The sequence below is a fragment of the Leguminivora glycinivorella genome, chromosome 2, assembly GCF_023078275.1.
Source record: "Leguminivora glycinivorella isolate SPB_JAAS2020 chromosome 2, LegGlyc_1.1, whole genome shotgun sequence".
NCBI classification, from domain to species: domain Eukaryota; kingdom Metazoa; phylum Arthropoda; class Insecta; order Lepidoptera; family Tortricidae; genus Leguminivora; species Leguminivora glycinivorella.
In genome coordinates this window covers 32,244,925-32,269,502 of record NC_062972.1, presented here as the reverse complement: position 1 = coordinate 32,269,502, position 24,578 = coordinate 32,244,925, and the positions used below count along the sequence as shown (strand labels likewise).

The window sequence follows — 24,578 nt, the reverse complement described above, 5'->3', positions numbered from 1 at the left end:
ATGGGTATTTTTACCCATTAAATGTAGGAGTAAGACAACTATAAATTCCAAAATTGGTCAACGTAACGTAACTAAGAAAGAAAAAAAATGGGACCATCAACTTTTTAAGTCTTTTCCTGCTAAAAATCTAAAAAGGTAACAAAATAAGTGATATCAGGATTATTGTTTTCTGTCACGATGCCTGCACGTATCAAATGTTTCTTTTTAACCCAGTGGTTGACTGGTAGAGAAGGCCTTAAGGCATTATGTCCACCATTTGTACTTAGTGTTTTATGTGTAATAAAGAATAAATAAATAAATAAAATAATGTACGCAGAAAAAAAAAAGATGTGATCAAACTTAAACTGACATTGGGATTACTTTGATACACTATATTTTTTTTAATGATAATCGAATGTAATTCCTTACAAAAGTATTTTATCTCAAGAAAAGATAAAAAAAATGGTTCGCAAAGTCAAATATTACAACTCTTTAACGCTATTTTGAGGTTACTTTGATCAAGAATAAAAATTACCATCTTCAAAAAACCAACTTTATTTGCAATTGTTTCAATATTTATCATAAGAAGAGATCCAATTATCAGCCTCAACTCAACAAGTACCGTGACATAATCAGACAATAATCAACTATGTGTCATTATGGTCAATGTTACCCCATGCAAGTGATCAAAGACACCCCACAGAGTAAATCATTAGTAGTAAATACCTAGTTTGACTTTATGATACAAAATTCAATACAATGGTATAGATAAACATATTTCTGGCAAGCTAATATTCACTGTGAACCTTTTACTTTAATACCCACTTCGTTAGTTTAGAAGTTTGTTTAAACATGAAAAATAGCAACAAACTATGCTTTTATTTTGACACGTTATCCGCACTGCCCACGACCATACTTACTTATTCACCGCGTCAGAGCACCATCTATAGAGGTTGGTTAAGCGTTATGATATGTGTAGATTTCATTACCGACTACTCATAAGGCGTCATCCATATATTACGTCACAGTGTAAGGGGGGGGGGTCATACTAAATGTGACAATCCCTGTTAAAGGGATACAAAAAAGCGTGACATAGGGGGGGGGAGGGGTCCAAAAACCAGAAATTTGGTGTGACGTAATATGTGGATGATCCCTAACATATTAAATCCTTATTTTTTTGGTCAAATAAATATAATATGCTCGTGACATATGACACGTGATATTTTGTTCGCAATCCGAAAGAGTCAACCCTAGCACTTTTCCCTATTCACCCCCTCCCCGACCCTAGTGAGCAAAAATTACTAAATAAAACGTCATATTTTCAAAGACAAACCAAAGTTCACACTGTCGGAAGATTTTTTGTGTAAAAAATTAGCATGGCACATATAAAAAAACTGCTATCGACGTTCAAAAGTCGGTTTTGGCCATATTCACTATAAATTACGTTAGTTTATACCCGTTCCGACCCCATGAACCCAAAATCTTCAGAAAACGATGTACTATGTAGCCCAATTTTAATTGGTATTTTGGAGGTAACTAGTAAAAATAATTTAGTTTTACAATTGTGCGAAAATAGATTCTCATTTGGCCGGTTTTTTTAACCTGGCCTGGTGGCCTAGTGGTAATAACGTTAGCTGCGTAAGCTGAAGGCCCGGGTTCGATTTCCGGCTCAGCCACCGTGGGCCTTGTCGTTTTTTTCTTTCATGTATGATATCTATTTAAATATATGTATGTATGTATGTGGACACTTTATTGTACATAAGACAAGTTAGGACATAAAAATACAGTATAGTTATGACGTACAAAGGCGATCTTCCCTATAAGGGATCTCATCCAACCTTTGAGCGAATTTAAAATTTATTATTTATATGAACTTGAAAAAGAACAAATCAAAAATTATTCAATAAAATAAACTTTTTAACAAAAAAAAAACCGCCTTCAAAAATAAGCGCGTTACAAAACACGGAGAAACTAAAAAGCAAAAAATAATAAACCTTTGAAATCAGATTTCTTATCGTATTGCAATAATCTAAACATCCAAATTATAAACAAATCAATTATTTTTGTAGTCGGTACCAAACCTGTTCGTCGCCTTGCTATTGCCTGTTTGCCCCACCCAACCATACACAGGCTGGTACCGACTCCAAAAATAATTGATTTGTTTATAATTTGGATGTTTAGATTATTGCAATACGATAAGAAATCTGAATTCAAAGGTTTATTATTTTTTGCTTTTTAGTTTCTACGTGTTTTGTAACGCGCTTATTTTTGAAGGCGGTTTTATTTTTTTTTGGTAAAAAGTTTATTTATTTGTTGATTTTTAGTGGTTCCTATTGATATTATATGTATCAGTCCGAATATATGCACACTAGTGAAAGAATTATCCTTTAACTCCTAACCATTGAGGAGTTGACCTTCCATCATCAGCTCAGCCACATAAAATTATTACCATCAGGCGTAAATACCTTTGAAAAATACACTAAAAACATTACATGTGCCTATAACATTTGAAGATTTCCCTCGATTTCTCCAGGATCCCATCATTAGACCCCGACTTGGTGCCAATGGGACCATCTCGGGATTATACCCGTACGATCAAAAAAAAAAATTTTGCAAATCGGTCCACAATTCTCGGAGATATCGAGTAACATACATACAAAAAAAAACATTCAGTCGAATTGAGAACCTCCTCCTTTTTTGAAGTCGGTTAAAAATAATTTTATTTCTTCCCTAGTTGTATAGTTTCATACTTATGATTTTTATTTTAAAGTAATCCGTTTATATTATAGCAACCATGGGTGATTTTTGTGGACTTAAGTAGAAACGCAGAGGTTGACAGAAGTGTGATTAATATTTCTAAGTGTTAATTTATTGTATCTAGTCTAACTACGAAGCAATACATTGACGTATAAATTGCGTCCATATACAGAGAGGTCATTCATAAAAATATCACTTTAGGTAACAAGTTATATATCTTTTATACAATGTGACTAGCATTGACCATACCATACATCCCAATTCACCCCTCATCCGACCCTAATCCCCCCCCTTCGTAAACCTATTCACCCCCTTTGCGACCCGATTCCCCCCATTCCTGATCCCATTCACCCCTCAGGCCGCGGATATTTATTCATCCCGTAAAAATTCCCCAACACAGTTGCATCGCTTTCTTCATGAAAACCATTATAAAAATGAAAATATGTCTTATGATTTTCTGTTATACATAAACTTTAGAAGTGTATACACATTCAAAAGGATAATGAACGATTAAAATAAGTAAAAATACAATAAATTTGAACGTCAACTTTGACAGACATGAAACTGTAAATATATTATTTTCCTACTTTGATTGCGGAAAATAGAAGGAATATGTAACATTATATACATTAGAAATATAATAACATTATATACCCCCGGAACCCTTTTCACCCCAAATTACGGTATTTTGCAAAAATTTCATTTTTGGCACAAGCTATTATCGCCGACTTTACCTTTCATTCAACAATCATCTATTGCTCTCCGAGACATTTCTAAAAAACCCTGACTCAATGGGGATACGACGTTTCATAACAGAGTTCCTATGATCACCTTTCTGCTCCATCATCAGATTAGCTCCATGATACCATAATATTGCATTGTTACTTGATTTACATATGTGTGCAAAATTTCAGCTCAATCGGAAACCGGAAAGTGGGTCAAATTTAACTTCTACGTTTTGACTCAAACTAACATACCTACTAACAAGGCACGTTGAATAAAAACTTGTATAAAGGCTTCTGATACTAGATTTGCAATAAATAGTCATACTAGTTATGAAAAAAAAAGCTGCACTTTTAGATGGAAGCAAGCCGCTTTGCATGGTGATAGTAGACGTCTTAGTAAACGATATTTTCCGAGGAAATCGAAATTTCATTCCTTAGGAAGCCGAGCGTAGCGAGGTGTTTTATGAAAATGAAAAAAATTCTATCTTTTTATTGTATCGTCCGATTTTGACAAAACGTGTCTCAAATGAAAGGTAATGTAATTGCTTGGCTTTATGTAATTTAAAAAAAAATTAAAAAAAAAATTATAAAAAGTAAGAAAAAAAATAAAAAAAGTAAATTTACGTCTCGCACTGAATAACTTCAAAGAATGACAGACGAAATGTACAATGCCGATATATGAGTTTTCTTAAATCAAAGACAGATAAATTCGTAGTTGAAAACTAAAAACCGCATCGAAATCGGATTAGCATTTTTTAAGATACAAGTTGCCAAAGTTGGGAAAATTTGCTTTATATGGCCACTTTGAAATTCCTTTGCCAGAAACTCAGAAATTATATATTTTTCTTACACAGAAAATTACATAGTAACAGCAGAACTCAAAATAAAATAAAAAATTCCGAGGATATCATAATTTCATCCCTTAGGACGACGAGCGTAGCGAGGTCTGTTACGAAAACCGAAAAAAAAATCTATTTTTTTTGTACGTCGTCCGATTTTGACAAAACATATTTCAATTGAAAGGTATTGCTTTATGTAACTTAAAAAAGATATTGAAAAAAAAATTAGAAAAAAAATGTAAGATTTTTAAAAAAAAAACTTCAATTTTCGTATCACACTGAATAACTGCAAAAAACGGTAGACACGATGTATAATCTCAATATATGAATTTTTTAAATTAAAGACAAATAGATTCATGATTATAAACTAAAAACCGAATTGAAATCGGATCAGTAGTTTTTAAGATATGAGTTGTCAAAGTTGGCTTAGTTTGTTTATATGGTCGCTTATAAATTCCTTAGCTAGAAAGTCAGAAACATTATATTTTTCTTACAGTTATAAGTATGCATTGGTAATAGACATTTCGATTCGGTTTTTAGTTTATAATCATGAATCTATTTGTCTTAAATTTAAAAAAAATCATATATCGATATTATACATCGTGTCTACCGTTTTTTGCAGTTATTCAGTGTGATACGAAAATTTAAGTTTTTTTTTTTAAACTTTTACATTTTTTTCCCAATTTTTTTCAATATTTTTTTTTAAGTTACATGAGCAATACCTTTCAATTGAAATATGTTTTGTCAAAAGCGGACGACGCACAAAAAAATTAGTTTTTTTTTTCGGTTTTCGTAACAGACCTCGCTACGCTCGTCGTCCTAAGGGATGAAATTATGATATCCTCGGAATTTTTTACATTATTTTGAGTTCTACTATCACTATGTACTTTTCTGTGTAAGAAAAATATATTATTTCTGACTTTCTGGCAAAGGAATTTCAAAGTGGCCATATAAAGCAAATTTTCCCAAATTTGGCAACTTGTATCTTAAGAAATGCTAATCCGATTTCGATGTGGTCTTTAGTTTTCAACTATGAATTTATCTGTCTTTGATTTAAAAAACTCATATATCGACATTGTACATTTTGTCTGTCATTATTTGAAGTTATTCAGTGCGAGACGTAAATTTACTTTTTTTAATTTTTTCTTACTTTTTTAAAATAATTTTTGTTTCATTTTTTTTTAATTATATAAAGCAATATATTTCATTTGAGATACGTTTTGTCAAAATCGGACGATACAATAAAAAGATAGAATTTTTTTTATTTTCATAAAACACCTCACTACGCTCGGTTTCCTAAGGGATGAAATTTCGATATCCTCGGAAAAAATCGTTTACTATGATGTCTACTATCACCATGCAAAGCGGCTTGCTTCCATCCAAAAGTGCAGCTTTTGGCCAAAAATTCTCCATAACAAGTATGACTAATATAAAGTTTACTTGTCATAATTTAAAAACAGATGAGACAGACATATCCAATGACAATAAGTCTACACCGTTTTCATGAACTGTCAAATCACCTCATACAACTTACGGCTGTAAGGCAACTATGTAGGGTTTGTTATTGCAAATTAATTACATATTAATGATTTCTAGCCCGTAAGATATATATTTGCTTTAACAATGGATAGATATTTATGCGGATGAGAGTGTAATTTAGGTTTTTATAAGGAATCAAATCAAAAAATTTTAAGCGACCCGATCAGATATTTATCCGGATAAGGACCCTCTCACATCTACCGTCTTGCGATCGTAGCGTCGGGCCAACTGTATGACTAAGCCGGGCTGACGCGGCGGCTTTTTCCATACAGTTGGCCCGACGCTACGCTCGCGAGACGCTAGAAAGAGAGACGATGTTTTTGACGGTCACGGAGCATCACCAATTTTTGCCGGGAACATGTCGTCATATACTTATGGCCCCCTATAGAAAATCAGATATTTTTGCACGGCCGTTCATAGTCATTTTATGCTGGTCACCAGCTGGTATTCCATGAATATTTGGTCTAGTTGAGTGGAGAAGTGCCATTCAAAACAAGCGCTTTCTAAACAACGATGTATTTAGGTACTTTATAATTTATTATTGTTTTCAACTTACGGTTACGTGTTCGCGGTATGCACAGAGTAAATCTTTAATGAAATTGAGACATTGTTTTATATATACAATTAAATTTGAACCAGAAGCACTATACCTATACCCGCTCGCATTCCCTTTTTTTCTATTCTAAGTAAGAATCGATTAATAAGTATCTAAATATGTATGGATAAATTAAATTGTAATTGTTTACATACAACCTGTGAAGTTTGGTTGACAAAATTTGACGTAGGTGCTGTCATATATATTATTTTTAAAATGACGTACTGTTAATACCAGCGTAATGAAAATGTATTCTAATGAGTAAAAGAAAACATGAAACTTTTTTCAATTTAACCGAACTAGAATGAAATAATTTATACTCATTCGGTTGTGTTCGTTATTTTCTTTAATAATGTGATATATTTTTATTTATTTTTTATGCACAAGCCATGCACCTTTAAACTTTAAATGAGATTGGATCTCCACCTGACATATTTGATTTACCCTATTTATTTTGAGCACAGTTTTACACTGGTATGGTTTTTCGTGTACGTACACTATTTTCTGTCAAAATATTTGTCAAATTTAATTGTCAACACGGAGCGACCGGCGACACGTCTGCCTCCGATGAGCCGCTCACGGCGTCTAATCGAAAGGAGAATTCTGACAGCAATGGCGAATGTATGGAAATTTTACGATAGTTTAAATTTAAGGTAAAATTTCTGTGTTGCATTTGAGAGGAAAAATATAAAAAACCTCAAAACTTCTAGTCCATTTATCTGGCTTTTAGAATCACGTAATGTTATAACTAAAGTATTGAATTTTTTTAACAAAGTTTACTAAACGGCGACATACGTTTTTCTCATTTTGGGTCAACTTTGCGTGGGTTTATTTATTATACCCTTAATAATTAGAGATTCTGAATAGTCAAAAGTTGTAGACACACTCTTTAAGATAATAACTACATTTATTTTATTCCATTTTATTGAGAAATGTGAGCAGCATTTGTTAAACGCCGAATGCTCTTTTCGAGGATTTCGTACGACCCCCTCTTAAGCAATATAATTGTTATTTAAAGAAATGGTATATATTTTGTAAGGAAAAATGTTATGATATTTTTGATGTCGGCGTAGCAGAAGTATTCGACCACGACGACCGGTCTGGCGCAGTCGGTAGTGACCCTGCCTGCTACGTCGCGGTCCCGGGTTCGAATCCCGGTAAGGGCATTTATTTGTGTGATGAGCACAGATATTTGTTCCTGAGTCATGGATGTTTTCTATGTATATAAGTATTTATATATTATATATATCGTTGTCTGAGTACCTGCAACACAAGCCTTCTTGAGCTTACCGTGGGACTCAGTCAATCTGTGTAAGAATGTCCTATAATATTTATTTATTTATTATTTATTAGATTATTTCACATTACTTTTTAATCAAGGTTGTCAATTTGGATCAATTAATACTGCGAAAGCAGTTTTGTCATTAATATTGAATAATAATGTTATAAATAATCCAACCGTGAAACGTTTTATGACGGGAGTATACAAACTGCGGTCTCCAAATCCACGATATGATTTTACTTGGGACCCTTCAATCGTTCTTAATCATTTAAGTTGTTGGTATCCAAATGAAAGCCTTTCTTACGAGCATCTTTCTAGGAAGTTAATAACTATTTTGGCATTAGTTACGGCACACCGTGTGCAAACCTTATCGTTAATCAAGCTAAGTAATATTCATAAATGTAATAAAAAATATATTATTAACATTACAGATAAGATTAAGACATCCGCAGTTAATCGCATGCAGCCAAAACTGATTCTGCCTTATTTCGATGAAAATCAGTCAATTTGTCCTGCAAGGACTTTAAAATGTTATTTGGTTGTCTCATCTACCAATCGCCCAAGCGATTGTGATTTTCTTTTTACAAGTTTTAAAAAACCATTTAGAAAAGTGTGTTCACAGACCTTGAGTCGATGGATCAAAACCACTTTGCTCGAGAGTGGTATTGATACATCGATCTTCAAATCGCATAGTACGAGACACGCAAGTACGTCAGCAGCCAACCGGCTCGGGGTTAATATAGAACTGATTAAGAATACCGCCGGTTGGTCAGATAATTCCTTGACGTTCGCTAGGTTCTATAATAGAGATGTTCTAGCGGACTCGTCCGAAGTTTTTGCTCGTACAATATTACATGGTAATAATAATTGAAGTGTCTGTTGATTACAGTTAAACTGACGTAAACGTTTGTTTTATTTACATTTTTCAAACATACATGTTTCATTTAATCTGCTATTTCGTGTAACTCTAAACATCTACATGTAAAGTACAGTGTAATCACGAAGGGCGAATCACAGAAGTTTAATAGATAATCAAACGAACTTACCTGTAAGTGATGTTCGATGACTATTAAACGATGTGATTCGCCCGAGTGATTACAACCCTCCCTGACCCGAACTGGTCAAGCTCCAGATTCTACCCAATTGGTCACGAAATAGCACACGTATTTGATGGCCTTTTTTTATAAGAAACGTGTATGAAATACCCCCAATTTAGGCGAGATATTTTTTTGTTAAAAATGTTACTCTAAAATTGTGTACGATGGCAGCACATTCGCGTGCTACTACATGTAAAGTACAGTGTAATCACTCGGGCGAATCACATCGTTTAATAGTCATCGAACATCACTTACAGGTAAGTTCGTTTGATTATCTATTACTTGTGGTCATGGTTAGTTAATATTTCTTGTATGTGGGTAGCTTTTGCACATTGTAATTTTTCCTCAGTCACCCGTTGACCACGAACGCTGTAAAGAGTTCGAAACGTCGGGATGAATTAGTAAAAAAAAAGTAAAAAGTAAAAATCGTTTATTGTTGCACATAAACACAAAGTCATTTGTTGCAAAAGATAGGTAAAATTTACATCCATTTGTGCATATCCTAATTATTGTTAACACAAGTTTCCAGGGGTCCCCGCACTAGGCTAGGCCTGTACCGCGGGAGACCTGTATTGCATTTATATGTCATGAAAGTTAGAAAAACAAGTTAGTTATATATTTAAAGTACAGTGTAAACAATGATTAAACATTGATTCTGTTGCCTAAAGTATTACAGTTTCAGAAGTTATTTTATACTATGGTTATAAATAAAATAAATAATAAAACAATTTTATTTCGGATAAAAATCCATAGCTGTTAGTAACATGTACATTTTTAACTTATAAAATAGTGTTAGTGGAATTACAGACTAATTATTAAACCTAGATATTTATTTATTTTTCTACAACATGGAGTTTATAATTAAGTTTTTACTAAATTACCTATTGAAGTAAGTTTTCAGTTTCATGGAAGTCTGTTGACAGTAGTTAGAAAATTAGAAAAACACAGTAACTATATAATTAAAAGTACAGTGTGAACAGTTATTAAACATTGATTCTGTTGCTCAAAATATTACAGTTTGCAGAAGTTATTTTATAGTATGGTTATAGTTAAAATTATTGTTAAATTACCTATTGAAGTAAGTTTTCAGTTTCATGGTAGTCAAGTGACAGTAACCATTTGCAAAGAATACGTTTAGCCTCCGATACCGTGCAACGTATCAGCCCGGTTTGCAGCTTTACGACAGTATTGTAGATTTTATAGCTTAAAACATCACCGAGGCGTCTGCCAAAAGCAGTGTTAACTGATGAGATGGGTAATCTAAAGATGCGTTTTGAGATCAGTTCGGAATAATTATCCAGCTTAGACGCGAATCTGTGCATAGAGAGGCAGACTTTGTGGATATAAAGCTGACGGACTGTAAGGACTTGGGCATCTGCGTAAAGACTTTTTGTTTCATATCTATAAGGCTTTTTGAGCATAACTTTCAGGACAGAGCGTTGGGCTCTCTCAACAACTAACATATAGGTTTTGGCAGCGCAGCCCCAGACTGATATCGCGTAAGTAATTATAGACTGACACAGAGATATGTAAATGTTTTATAAGAGAGTTGGATCCGCGGAGTGCCGGAGTTTCTTGAAGATGTATATTGTTTTACGGACTCTTTTAGAAAGACAAGAGATGTGACTTTTGAAGTTTAAATTTTCATCGATAAGCAAACCTAGATACTTCATAACTTTTGTACGACTTATGGTCTCACAAGAACAGGAGCGGACGTCTGTATCTGTACAAGAATGGATTTTAATTGCTAATGTTGGATCAGGAGGTCTAGAAGCGGCGGTTTTATGGAAACAAACAAATTTGGTTTTTTTACTGTTTAGTGTTAGCAGATTGTTACGAAACCAGCCTGCAGCATGGCTCATACCTTTTTCTGCTAAGGCAAGGACGCCATCCCAACTATTATCATTAAAGAGGATTACTGTGTCATCCGCGTAGCAAATAATTTCGGCTTTGGGGAGGTTAAGGTAGTGTATGTCATTTATATAGATCAGAAATAATGTGGGACCCAACACACTACCCTGGGGAACTCCAAAGTCTAGACTATCTAACCCGCTCTTGAGAGAATCCACTTTGACTAGTTGTTTTCTGTTAGTTAAATAGCTGTCGAACCAGGCCAGTGACACGCCGCGAATTCCTATTGTCTCGAGCTTTCGCAGCAATATTGGTTTCGACACCGTGTCAAAGGCCTTGGCCAATTCCAAAAAGACCCCAATACAATTAATGTTATTATCCAAATAGTTTGATATAAGTTTAACTAAAAGTGCGACGGCATCTTCAGTTGATTTTTGCGATCGGAAACCGTTGTAAATTCATTATACGTGATTTTATCCGTTTCCATTATTTCATTTCATGAGTAACTATCGCGGTAACCGAAGACAATATTAAATTTTTTGGTTAGGTTATGATACGGTTTAAATATCGAAACAAAACCGCACGGTGTAAAAGGCCCCTTGTAATCCGCTATTAATACGCAGCCGTCCAGAAATGTTTTTCAGCGGCAATTAGTGGGATCGACGGCTTTTGAACCGCCATCTTGTCCGATTGCTTTTTTATAAAACGGAGATTTGGCTGTTGGTGATTTTTTGACACGGATTCTGAAGATCTGTGAAAATCTGTGTGAAAAGAAAAGTACCTGCGAATATGTTGAATTACTGACCTTTTTCTGAAATAGGTATTTGTGATTAGAGTGACTTGCGTACTTAAAACTAGATGTAATTGTCACGAGGTCAAGAAACATGTACTCTGAGAGTAGGAACCTGTAAAAATATGGGTCTAGAAAACTTGGACTAAAGACCGTATAGACAGATAAAGTCTAAGAAAAAAACGTACCTCATCACCATACAGAAAAAGGTACGGTGACCTAGATGGCGATACACCTTTGGGGGGCGCTCGACTTGAAGAATATGGGCCATTTTTTTTTTATATAGGTTTGTATTATTATTCCAAGAAAATACAACATTTTAATAAAAAGGTAACTTAAAATAAATATTTACAAATAAACTAACTATTAAACCCCTCTCCTTATCGTTTCTGGTGCAAAAGTACCCATAATACTTATGGCGTTACCCCTTTGGATGGTTATGGATAACTTTTGCACCAAACTCCTTTTTGCCGTAATCTACGGCCTATGTCGGGCACAAACTCTTTTGCGTCGGCATCCGATATCGGATCGGGTAATGTGAAAACGGACTTACGTTTTCTAAGCATATTGCGAGGTGAACTCATAGAGCCACTATTACTTTTTTTTACACCATACATACATTTCAAGAAAAAGTGTGTCTTCTTAGTACTCTTCCTCTTCCATTAATAGCCGGTTTTTTAAACAAAACTAAAAAATCATCGTAAATATATTTCACTTTGATGCCTCAATAGTCATTAAAAACCCACCCCCACAAACTCAGGGGTGCCACTAACAAGGTTCACTATAAAGTAGCGTTCGCAGGCGTCGTAAACATTTTGCCGACATGTTTAGCACCCCTGGAGTGTAATAGATTCCTGTTATAGACAGTACGGTGAATGTGTAGTGAAAACTAAAAAGGGTGTTGAATACTTGCATTTCTTTCTAGAATCTAGATTAACTAGTTACCTTTTTAACCCCCGACGCAAAAACGACGGGGTTGTGTTACGAAACGTTCGAAAACCACCCTGGTTTTCGATCCTTTCTTCGTTTAGGTTAAGGCATTTATTTTCTATAATTAAAATCAATTTTTCCAATTTTTATCAATTTAATAATAATAATTCAATTTAATTTTAATTAATAATCATGTATCTGTTGACATTTCAATTTGTATATTCTTTGACTAAAATATTCAGTATTGTTCGAGTCGACATTATGCATTTTATAAATCTTCAGTATTAATTTATTCAATTTTTAATTTCATGTTATTGGTAATGTTTTAATTCATTCACATACTACTTGACTATTTTTTAAATAAAATATTCATTGAATTGTATAATTATAATAATATTTCAAATCTCTAGTTAAATCTAAATTTACAAATGGCAATGTGATAAGTTCAAATTTGACAGCTTTTAGAGCTTTTTGAAAACTTACGGTTATTCCGCCTCCAACGACATTCACTGTACCACTTTCTTTGTCCTCACAATTTGCATTTATTCACATTTTTTACAATTTGGAATCCATATCCACGCAATTTGGAGTTTACATGGTCCTTACGAAGCCTCTGGATTGTGAGAGGACAGGACTGTGGCACCGAGTCAGGCTCCACCTATGCAACGGGTCTTCATCATCGAAGCCGTGGGTCGACCAGGTTGGCGCAGGGCGTATTCAGCTGCGTGCAGGTTCCAGGGCTTCCACTCATCGCGTCCCATCCCATCAGCCAGGATCCAGGACGGGTGAAAGTCGCGACGAGCACACGCAGCATCCCATTGCAGTGGGCATCCATCCGTGACCAGCAGTCAGTCGCGGGATCCAGCCAATTCAGCGCCAACTAGACCAGTCCAGGAGTATTCAGTGGAGATCAGCGGGAGCCAATATTCAAGATCCAGCAGCATCCAGCACAGGAGGGAAAACGAACAAAGTGAGATCGTTCCATTCCTTTCTTTTTTTATCCACATTCCTTTGTTTTCTTAATTTTCTGTGTAGCTGCAATATTCATTAGGTATTATTCAGTCATACCTATTCAAATACCAAATTCATTGCTTTCCCATTCAGTGCAGAAAGTTAATTCATTGCCATAGTTTGGATTAGAAGCCACTAGACATTTCGATAGGATCATTCACTAGAGATATTCATTTTAGTAGGTATAACCTCTTGACCCAGTTCACAGTAATACATAAGATTTTAATATTAACTATCACTTTCACATAATTCCTATACAATACGATAACAATAATTCAATAATTTTGTAACTTTATTACGCTAATTTCAATTAAAAACTTCAAAAACAATAGGCAAACACGTTCTTAAAACAATCTTGATAACTAACTGCAGTGCAAATAAGTCGTAAACAAGATTACGTAATACAAGTGCATACCTGATTCGCATAGCAAATAGTTTTAGCGCCTGGAGATTTTTTAAGAGCAAAGTTTTTATATAAGGTCATAATTTGTACAAATATTTATAGGCTCATTTTTTTATCATTTTATTAGTTCACAATGTCTGAAGATTTAAAGAAGCTAAATTACAAGCGTGGCGCTATTAAAGGTAAAATTACAGCCTTTCAAAAGTTCGTCTCCAATGCAGCAGCGGAGCCGCAACTGAGCGAGTTACAACTTGCAGAATTGCAGCTGCGATTTGATAAAATAGTACCGCTATACGATGAATACGATGCATTACAGACGGACATCGAGATGTTGTCTGCGTCTACAAGCGGCGAGGACGTTGGCGAAGAGCGAGCTGTCTTCGAGGACGCCTACTACTCGAGCATGTCGTCTGCGCAAGTCCTGATTCAGAAAAATTCGAGACGAGCTTCAGTTGGAAATGAGTTCGAGGTAAGCTCTGCAAATACAGTTGTCAAGGCGTACAATTCTAATTTTATTAATTTGCCAAAGATTAATTTGCCTCGTTTTGAAGGTGGATATCAGGATTGGTTAGCATTCCGGGACACGTATCTCTCGTTAATACATAATAATGAGTCTATCAACACAATAAATAAATTTCATTACCTGCGCGCATCTCTGAAAGGCAGCGCTGCACTTATTATTCAAAGTTTGGATCTCACGTGTGACAATTATTCAATTGCATGGCAGTTACTTTCAGAGAGGTATGATAATCAGAAGTTGTTAGTAGCCAATCATGTTAATGCATTATTCAATGTCGAGCCCGTACGTCAAGAGTCGAGCCAGGCACTTAGGAATATTTTAGACGCCACAACAAAAAACCTACGCGCACTTCATTCGTTAGGTCAGCCAACCGATAATTGGGACACTTTAATTGTTCACATGATGTCGTCCAAATTAGACTCTGTTACCGCAAGGGAGTGGGAAGAGCGTCGCAATGCGGAGTCTACGGTTCCGACTCTGGAATTTTTCAAGACGTTCTTGTTGCAGAGAGCTGACTTTTTAGAAAGTCTTGCTGAGATTCAGTCAAATAGGCATAAAAATGATACATTATCATCATCATCGTTACATACGCATTTTAAACCTAAAATGGCTGTTGCCAGTGTTTCGTTTGACAATGATCGTATTAGGCCGTATTCGAATGTGTGTCCCATGTGTAAAAATAAACACCACTTATACAGTTGCTATTCATTTAGGAAGCTTCCGGTAGATGCACGGCTCAGTAAGGCGAAATTCTTTAGAGTCTGTTTAAATTGTTTGTGTCACGGGCATACAGAATCTCAGTGTCGGTTGTCACATTGTAAATACTGTAATAAAAAGCATCATACACTTATTCACACAGAGGCAATGCAGGGGGCAATTCAAAAGTCTGATGCTCCAAACAATATTGCAGTAGTTGCTGATCAGTCAGCGTCAGTTTCTAGGCCTCAATTCAAGCGGAAGTTGTTATCCACAGCTATAGTAAAGGTGGTTGACAGCAAGGGGGAGCTACAGACTGCACGTATGTTCTTAGATAACGGTAGTACGCTAAATTTTGTTACGACTGATTTGTGTAATAAACTTAGGTTGCGCACTTATCCAAACCAATCAGGGATTACTGGTATCATGAATCAGACTTCCAGTACGTCGCAGGAATGTGCCATTCAAATTCATTCATATGACGGTAATTATATACAAAATGGACGTCGTGTGTTCCGTCGCTCCAGTTATCACTTCACATATTCCGCATAGATATATTCATATTCAGGATATTCCATTCCCGTCCGGGATTATATTAGCAGATCCAAAGTTTAATGAGCCGTCTTCCATTGACATTTTAGTAGGTGCCGAGATATTCTGGGATGTTCTTGGAGTCAGAAAAATTGAGTTAGGTCCAAATCAGCCCACTCTTCGTGATTCTAAGTTCGGATGGCTGGTGTGTGGAGCAATTATTCATCCTAAAGTGGACGTGCCACAGACGTGCATGTTCACGCACGAGCTGCCTTCCGATTCAGGTGTTGATATATCTAGATTTTGGGAGTTAGACTCAGTTGCACCTAAGCACAAGTTCACGCCGGAAGAAAGCGCTTGTGAGGAACACTTTCAAAAAACTACGACACGTGATGCTGACGGTGGATTCATGGTTTCCATGCCGTTGAAGGAGTCGCCTGAGGTTCTGGGGGACTCATATCAGCGTGCCTTGGCTACATTTCTGTCAGTAGAGCGTCGTTTAGAACATAATCCAACCTTGAAAGACCTCTATGTAGATTTTTTAGATGAATATGAAAGTTTGGGTCATATGAGTAAATGCATGGGTGGTGAGCACGGAGTGTCGTGTTTCCTGCCACACCATGGAGTGCTTAGGGATTCCACCACAACCAAATTGAGGGTAGTATTCAATGGTTCAGCCCCCACAACCTCAGGCAAGTCGTTCAACGACATTCAAAGGGTTGGGCCAACTATACAAGACGATTTGCAGTCAATACTCATGCGTTTTCGTCAGCATAACTATGTAGTGACCGCTGATGTCGAGAAAATGTATCGACAGATATTAATACAGGATTCACAGCGGTCTCTGCAGAAGATACTGTGGCGGTCGCATCCGTCGCAGCCAATAGCAATATACACATTAAATACAGTGACATATGGCACAGCTAGTGCACCTTATCTTGCAACCAGATGTCTCACTCAGTTAGGGTATGATTCAAATGACATTAATGTCAAGCATGCAATTTGTCACGACTTTTATGTTGATTTTTTGTCAGGCAGAGACACGGTTGAGGAAACTATTCAGTTATGTCATAATGTAACACAAGAGTTAGAGTCAGCAAGATTTAATTTGCGTAAGTGGCATTCCAATAATAAAGATATTTTACTTGCAGTCAATCAAGATGTCAGTGGTTCAGACACTGTAGATTTGAGCAATGAAGAGTCATCCAAGACTCTTGGTTTAAATTGGTCATGTTTTCAAGACAGCCTGACGTTTGCCATTAACGTCGATACACAGAGTAAAATTAATAAAAGGTCAATTTTATCGACGATTTCACAGGTATTCGATCCACTTGGCCTAGTCGCTCCATGTATAGTAGAAGCGAAAATAATTATGCAGCAGCTCTGGATTAGCAAGTGTTCATGGGATGGTGAAATTCCTCAATCAATTAAAGATGCGTGGGTCCATTTTGCACATACATTGCCATACTTGAACAATTTGTTGATCCCGAGGTGTATTAAGTTACCGAATCCAACCGAAGTCTCACTTCATGTATTCACAGACGCCAGTGAGAAAGCATATGGTGCATGCGTTTATGTACGTAGTGTAGGCAATGACGGGGCTGTTAGTGTCCGTCTCTTGGCATCCAAGAGTAAAGTAGCTCCGATTAAACCTCAGACTACAATACCGCGTTTGGAGTTGAGTGGAGCTTTGCTTGGCGCGAAGCTTTATACAAAGGTGTCTTCGTCACTCACCTTAGCCATAGATCACTGCGTGTTTTGGTCAGATTCCACAATTGCATTAGGGTGGATTGCTGCAAATCCTCTGAATCTAAAGACGTTCGTGCGTCACAGGGTAAGCGAGATTCAGGAACGTACAGCTGGCTGTCAGTGGCGTTATGTACCGTCGAAGGAGAATCCAGCAGACTTAGTTTCTCGTGGTCTCAGCGCTGATCAGTTAGGCCAAACTTCTCTGTGGTGGTCGGGTCCACAATTTATTCAGTCAGATCAGACGCAGTGGCCAAGCAATCCAAATAAGAGATCCGACGGGGATCTCCCCGAGATGGTAGAGCGTTCTCTTGTTGTCAATCAGCCGACTGAAAACATATTTAGTACATTAATAAAAAACTCATCCAGTTACACAAAACTCAAGCGTGTCATGGCATATGTTTTTAGGTTTATTCATAATAGTCGCAGCAAAGAAAGCAAACAGCCTGGTTTTTTGACATATAAAGAGCTGGAAAACTCTTCTAACTTTCTTTTGCGTAGGGCTCAAGAAGACTCATTTCCTAACGAGATTGAGTTATTAAATTCAAAGAAACAATTACCTCGAAAGTGCAATCTGCGATCTCTGTCTCCGTTTCTCGGTGATGACAAGCTCATTCGTGTGGGGGGAAGACTGAGCAACTCTAGTTATGATTACAACCTTAACCTCTCGTATGCTTAGGAGCAGATCTGCTCCATATTGTTTCAACTTTAACATGTAGTTATTATGACTAATATATTAATGACAATTTTTTGACAGACGCATACGAAAGGTTAAGCATCCAGTGTTGCTCAGTTCCAAGCATCATCTTTGCAGGCTGATATTCAGGTTTTTTCATCTCACATTTTTGCATGCAGGGCCTCAGCTGCTCCTTGCTACCGTCAGGCATAAGTATTGGGCTATTCGTGGCAGGGACCTGGCGAAAAGTACAGTTTATAAGTGCGTCAAATGTACCCGTTTCAATGGAAAAACCATACAACCCATCATGGGTAACTTACCGAGAGAGCGTGTTGAATTAGAATATCCATTCCTTGAGACCGGTGTCGACTATGCTGGTCCGGTCATGATATCCAACCGGAAAGGCAGAGGTAGTGTGCTTGTAAAGGCGTATATTTGTGCATTTGTGTGCCTTGCAACCAAAGCGGTGCATCTCGAACTTGTTTCCGATATGACAACGGAAGCGTACATTGCAGCCTTGCGCAGGTTTATTGCTCGGCGTGGTAAGCCGCGGACAATATTTTCCGATAATGGCACAAATTTTCAAGGTGCTTGTAATGAATTCACAAAGGTTCTTAATGCATCGTCGTCATCAGATGTCGGTGAAGGTATTAAATTTTCATTCATACCGGCTTATGCAGCACATTTCGGCGGGTTATGGGAATCTGCCATAAAATCTGTTAAGCATCATCTCCGTCGTGTGCTTGACCAGACACACATGACGTATGAGGAAATGTCTACACTTTTAATCCAAATTGAGGCAATTTTAAATTCAAGGCCACTGACTCCAATGTCAGATGACCCAAATGACCTTTGTCCCTTAACTCCTTCCCACTTCCTAATAGGGCTCCCGGTCGTGACCGTGTATCGTGAACACGTAGCCGTACGCACGTTGCCGTGATACACGGCAACGGATTTCTGGTTCGTTCGTCACGTGAAAATAAATCACGTGAAATTAGGGTACGTACGTTCGTAGATCCGTCCGTACGTACGAATTCACGTGACACGCCCGTTCGGTCCGCCAGCGGCGTTTCATGAGAGAAGATAAGATCGGATGCAGTCTCTATAAGTTATGAATAAAAATGTAGGTATCGTGAGATTATATCTTAATTACTTTTGAATTAAAATTTATATTCAATACTGCGGTTTTTCAAATATTAATATGTAAGTAATAAATAAATATAACCAAATAAACGATCCGGGGTTTCCGATAGGCTTAATTTAGAAGTGGTTATAAAAATACCAACGATATGGGTAGGTAACCTTTTGTAAGGGTAACTGCTAGATTTGGTAACCGTTTCAGATAAAGTTTCCTTCCAGTCATTTGAGTTTTTTACTCTATCCAAAGGTTTTCAACAGTTATAATTCTAAATTCGACTTATTATTAAATAACCACTGTTAGCATTGTCTCTACGCTACAACCGACGCTTCGAGTACAAATTCAAAAAATGCTTATACTTTCACTAAAATATTACTTTTATGTTTATTAAAATGGCACTATACCATGACTATACCTTATCCTTTGTTAAGCTTATCTGTTGAGTGGTTGTGGTTGAAAAATACCATGCGTTAACGTGGTAATATGGGCTTAACCGTGCACCGTGATACCCTTGAATCTGCTTATTATGTGTCTGCAATGTTCGTTGACAAAAACTCTCTAGTTACCCTCTGATTAATAAGATTTAATAGGAAGATAAGTATTCACGGTACCATTCAATTATTGATGCAAGGAGTAAGACATTTGTCAATTTAGTATAAAAATTAAGAATGTGACGATAGGATGACATCCACGGAAACGTAATTTTAACACATACCTAGTTAATAATTATGTTATACATTTTACGCGAACTTACTTAACTGTTATAGCCACTATTTAATTAGGTAATTAGTGTAATTACGTTATATAGTAATAAGATTGATGGTAGTAAAAAAAAGTCTACTTTAAGAGGGTTCAAGGCGCAGGATTATCATTTTATTAAGATGTAAACACTGTTTTATGACTGATATATTGTTTCAAAAATAATAAATAGGCACTGCTTAATAAAGTGAGCTTCGTTATACTATTTACATGCAATAACTTTAAAATTATTTTTTCATGGTATTTAAACTTAGACCTTTGCTGCTTTCATTTACTTATTATGGATTACACCTATTTAAAAAATTGACTTACTCGTTTGATGTCGTAACAGTAACAGCAGATTTCAAATGAACTGACGTCAAATGCCTCGCGATAGATCCTGTAGTACCATGACGACACGGAAACTCATTGTTTGTCCGATCCTTGCAGAGACTACATAAAGTTGAATCTCCGACTCTGGTGGCATATCTCCACATCAAACTTTTCTTCGTTGTTAAGAGTTTCAAACATTAACAGTAACAATACAAAAAATTAACAAAACAACAAGACAATAACTTTTAAATTCACCGCTAAAGTAAAATGTCAAGGCCTTCAAGTGTTGATCAACTGGGATCTTACAAGTGACTAATTGAAATAAACTAAAATTCTAAACTGCCTCATCCAGATTAAATAAAAAATCCTAAAATGTAAAAATAACAGATCGCTCACTTCACTCAGCTTCACGTACAAAAGGCTGCTCGTAAATTTTACTGTCTTTATTACCACGTGGTGGAACTGCGCTTATTATTTGCAAAATACCACCACAGTAAGATAGCTGAGCTCGTTCGTCAAACAATACAGTGCTATAAAGGAATATACTATCTAAAAGTATTATTTAATGTACCGAAACTGATAAGAACTGCAGCTGTCATTTTTTTTGTCTTAGCCGTGGCCCCGCGCACATGTGTGCATATTTTTTGCCTGGAGTATAATAGTCATCATAAACTTGCTCTTTTGTTCACCTACACTCCTGTTTGTCTTGTTTACATTTAAGATTACGTTATAATTATGCTTACATAAGAGCAAGCTTAAATATTAATTAGTTAAAGCCACTTGGTAGGTTTTCATTTTCATACATAATAAATGAAAGAATAAATGTGAAAACCTTAAGAATAACATAATAATGCTTGACCAGAAATATATGGCTAAGCGTCGTGTTGCTGAATTTCATCAGAACTATTGTCCGGGATCCGTAAGTTCACATTTTTGACACATTTGTTTTGAAGTACATATGTTGCGATGTGGCTAAGGCGTATCGTTTGCCAAATCTAACGATTAATTTCGAATTGGTTGAATCGACTAGGCCCTATGGACAAGGAGGCGCTTAAACAAATATACGATTTCTATCAACTTACTGAAATGTCATTTGAATCGAAATTACACTCTGCCACAGCACTAGTTTAAAAATAAAAATTAATGATAAATGGTTTAATAAGTAAATCTTGCGTTATAAATTAATATCGTAAAATACTTACTAACGAAGATCCGCAAAAATGTAACATGTTTTAGATTATGTTTAAAGTAAGGGAAATATTATTTTTCTACTCGTCGATTGTAATCTGTCAATTAGGACACCACAGACTAAACTATAAGTGCTAACTTTTCAGTGTTGGATACTCTATGGCAGTTCCGACTCAACTATAATAATATATGTACTTAATCTCATTATAGTTGACTTTAAGTTAACTGTAATAATTTCAAAAATAGAACATCATACAACTTATATACTAATTTGTGATACCTGGCAAATTTTTCTGCATCTGAAATACATTTTTTTTATTTGTGGCGTTATCGGCCAATCAGAGACGGTTGTTACAAATAATTGGTTACTAGGTAATTCGATGTTGATACAACGGTGAACGACGCTATTAACATTAATTTAAACTTGCATGAATGATGATATTTCCGTCCATTGATGATGAAGATGATGACTCGTAGAAAAAGTATTGTATACAATAGTGATATAATTAAGTTTTTCACTCTCGTACCGTACTGTTAGGCCACTCAGCAAAGCTTCGTGGCCTAAACATGGTACTCGACTGAAAAGCTTTGTATTATATCGCGATTGTATAAAATACTATTTTAAGTACTTGATTTTTTTAACCATTATTACAGGATTTTACGTTTTGTGGACGCTGTCATGTGTGAAAAAGAGGTTCTTACACTTCTTACAGCTCTGGGACAATAGTTACTCCATACTATACTAAACTGTCACCACATACAGTTTTAAGTTAGTGTCAAGTATTTGAGGATTCTGACGGCACATGTCAAAAAATAAACAATATTAAGACGTAACGTAACACAGGTTGACATTTACCATACAGGTATATAGATAGTGTAAGGCATCGGACAGTTTGCTAGTTTTAATTTCAATAAAATCGGAAACAGAATAACGCCATAAATCACTTAATCTTCTCTTATAAAATAAACTCCCGGGGAGCCGCGTCTGTCTGTGTGTTCGTGATAAACTCAAAAACTGAACGGGTTTTCATATGGTTTTCACTTATGAATAGAGTAATTCTTGAGGAAAGTTCAGGTATATAATTTGTTAAAGTTTTGTTTGAATTGGTTGAAATATGACGATATTTTCTAATCGAGTTGGACAAAATCCCGCTGGCTGAGAGCTTTAATCGAAAACGCTGCCGAAACCGTTTGAGCTATATCAAAAAAATGTATTGGAAAATTGTGTCTCTCTAATAGGTCTACAAAAAAGTCCGCGATGGCATATGTCTATCTTTTACGGATAACTTATTATAACAATTTTTATCATAATCCCCGTGCGTAGCCGGGGAGGGCCGCTAGTTATATGTATTGTATAAAAATCGAAGCAAAACATAAATATAAGTTTAATTCATATGTAAAAAAAAATTCGTCCAGTATTAAGTATAGGTATTAAGTGATAATTCAATAATAGTCATGATTTGGTTTTCTCCCGGGCGAGTTAAATCTACAAAACGTACGATAAGTACTCTGCACACGAACTTAGTTCGGGCGGCGGCGTGTCACGGCCCGCGGCGTGTCACGTGAATCCGGGCGCTAAGGCAAGTACGTACGTACGTGCGTACGAGGTACGTACCTTGCCGTGTTCGTGAAATTCGTGATCTTAGTACCGCCGGTGTTAAGATCACGTAGCTACGGTTCGGCGTGAATCACGTGTATCCAGAGCCCTACTTCCTAATAGGGCGATCCACACAGTTCGTACCACATCCACAGATTACGGCAACCAACATCTCATCGCTTCAGCGCTGGAAACGCGTCGAGCTACTCAAGCAGCAGTTCTGGCATCGCTTCTCCACTGAGTATGTCCTTTGGCTTCAACAGAAGACAAAATGGCACGAATCCACGGGAGAGCTTCAGGAAGGTGCTCTGGTTGTTGTCAAAGACAGAACTCTGCCTCCCCTTCTCTGGCAACTTGGTCGAGTCGTCCGAGTTATTCCTGGCAGTGATGGCATCGCACGGGTGGCGGATATAAAAACAAAGAAAGGAGTCATCCGCAGGGCTTTCAACAACATCTGCCCTCTGCCTGTCAACAATCAAATTGCTCACCCTTGAGGCCGGGAGCATGTTACGAAACGTTCGAAAACCACCCTGGTTTTCGATCCTTTCTTCGTTTAGGTTAAGGCATTTATTTTCTATAATTAAAATCAATTTTTCCAATTTTTATCAATTTAATAATAATAATTCAATTTAATTTTAATTAATAATCATGTATCTGTTGACATTTCAATTTGTATATTCTTTGACTAAAATATTCAGTATTGTTCGAGTCGACATTATGCATTTTATAAATCTTCAGTATTAATTTATTCAATTTTTAATTTCATGTTATTGGTAATGTTTTAATTCATTCACATACTACTTGACTATTTTTTAAATAAAATATTCATTGAATTGTATAATTATAATAATATTTCAAATCTCTAGTTAAATCTAAATTTACAAATGGCAATGTGATAAGTTCAAATTTGACAGCTTTTAGAGCTTTTTGAAAACTTACGGTTATTCCGCCTCCAACGACATTCACTGTACCACTTTCTTTGTCTTCCACAATTCGGATTAAAACCAGCACCAAACTACAGTCCGCTTATTATTTCTACCACCACTACGAAGACCTGAGACCAGCGAAGAGTTTACAGTTGTATAAGTTTGACGTGTCTGTCTATCTGTCTGTCTTTCTCTCTGTCTGTCTGTCTGTCTGTCTGTCCGTCTGTCTGTCTGTGGTGTTGTAGCTCTCGAACGGATGAACCGATCTTAATAGCCATGTTTGATGGAAATCGACCCATTATGTCAGGGGTTTCTTCAAAATTTAAAATTTTGTGGTTAGATTATTAGATGTTCTTGTACTGTTTTTGTCACAGATTTCATGTATACCATAGATCAAGCCAACCGAACGTATCTACTTAGCTTGTCAGTCGAACTTAGTCTTTGTCTAGGTTATCCGTCTTTCTTCACAGTTTGCAACTTTTGGGCATTAATTTTTATAGGTAGAAGTGAAAGAAAACATTTAAAAAATTCCTCGTTACGAGATATTTAATTGCAATAACACAAAAGTTATGATGAACATTGAACACTCAAGGGCCGGAAACATTACATATTTCCTAGTAGGTAAGTAACAACGGCAGAACTATTTTTTTTTTATGGGATAGGAGGCAAACAAGCAGACAGGTCGCCTGAT

General features: G+C 36.2%; 1 protein-coding gene across 1 annotated transcript; it reads left to right on the top strand.

Annotated features, from left to right (window-relative positions):
- Positions 1-13,931: 13,931 nt before the first annotated feature.
- Positions 13,932-23,641, top strand: LOC125239439. The gene is made up of 2 exons (XM_048147017.1): positions 13,932-14,267; positions 23,117-23,641. Exons 1-2 carry the CDS (start codon positions 13,932-13,934, stop codon positions 23,453-23,455), a joined length of 675 nt encoding a protein of 224 aa, XP_048002974.1. The 3' UTR covers positions 23,456-23,641.
- The last annotated feature ends 937 nt before the right edge of the window (positions 23,642-24,578 follow it).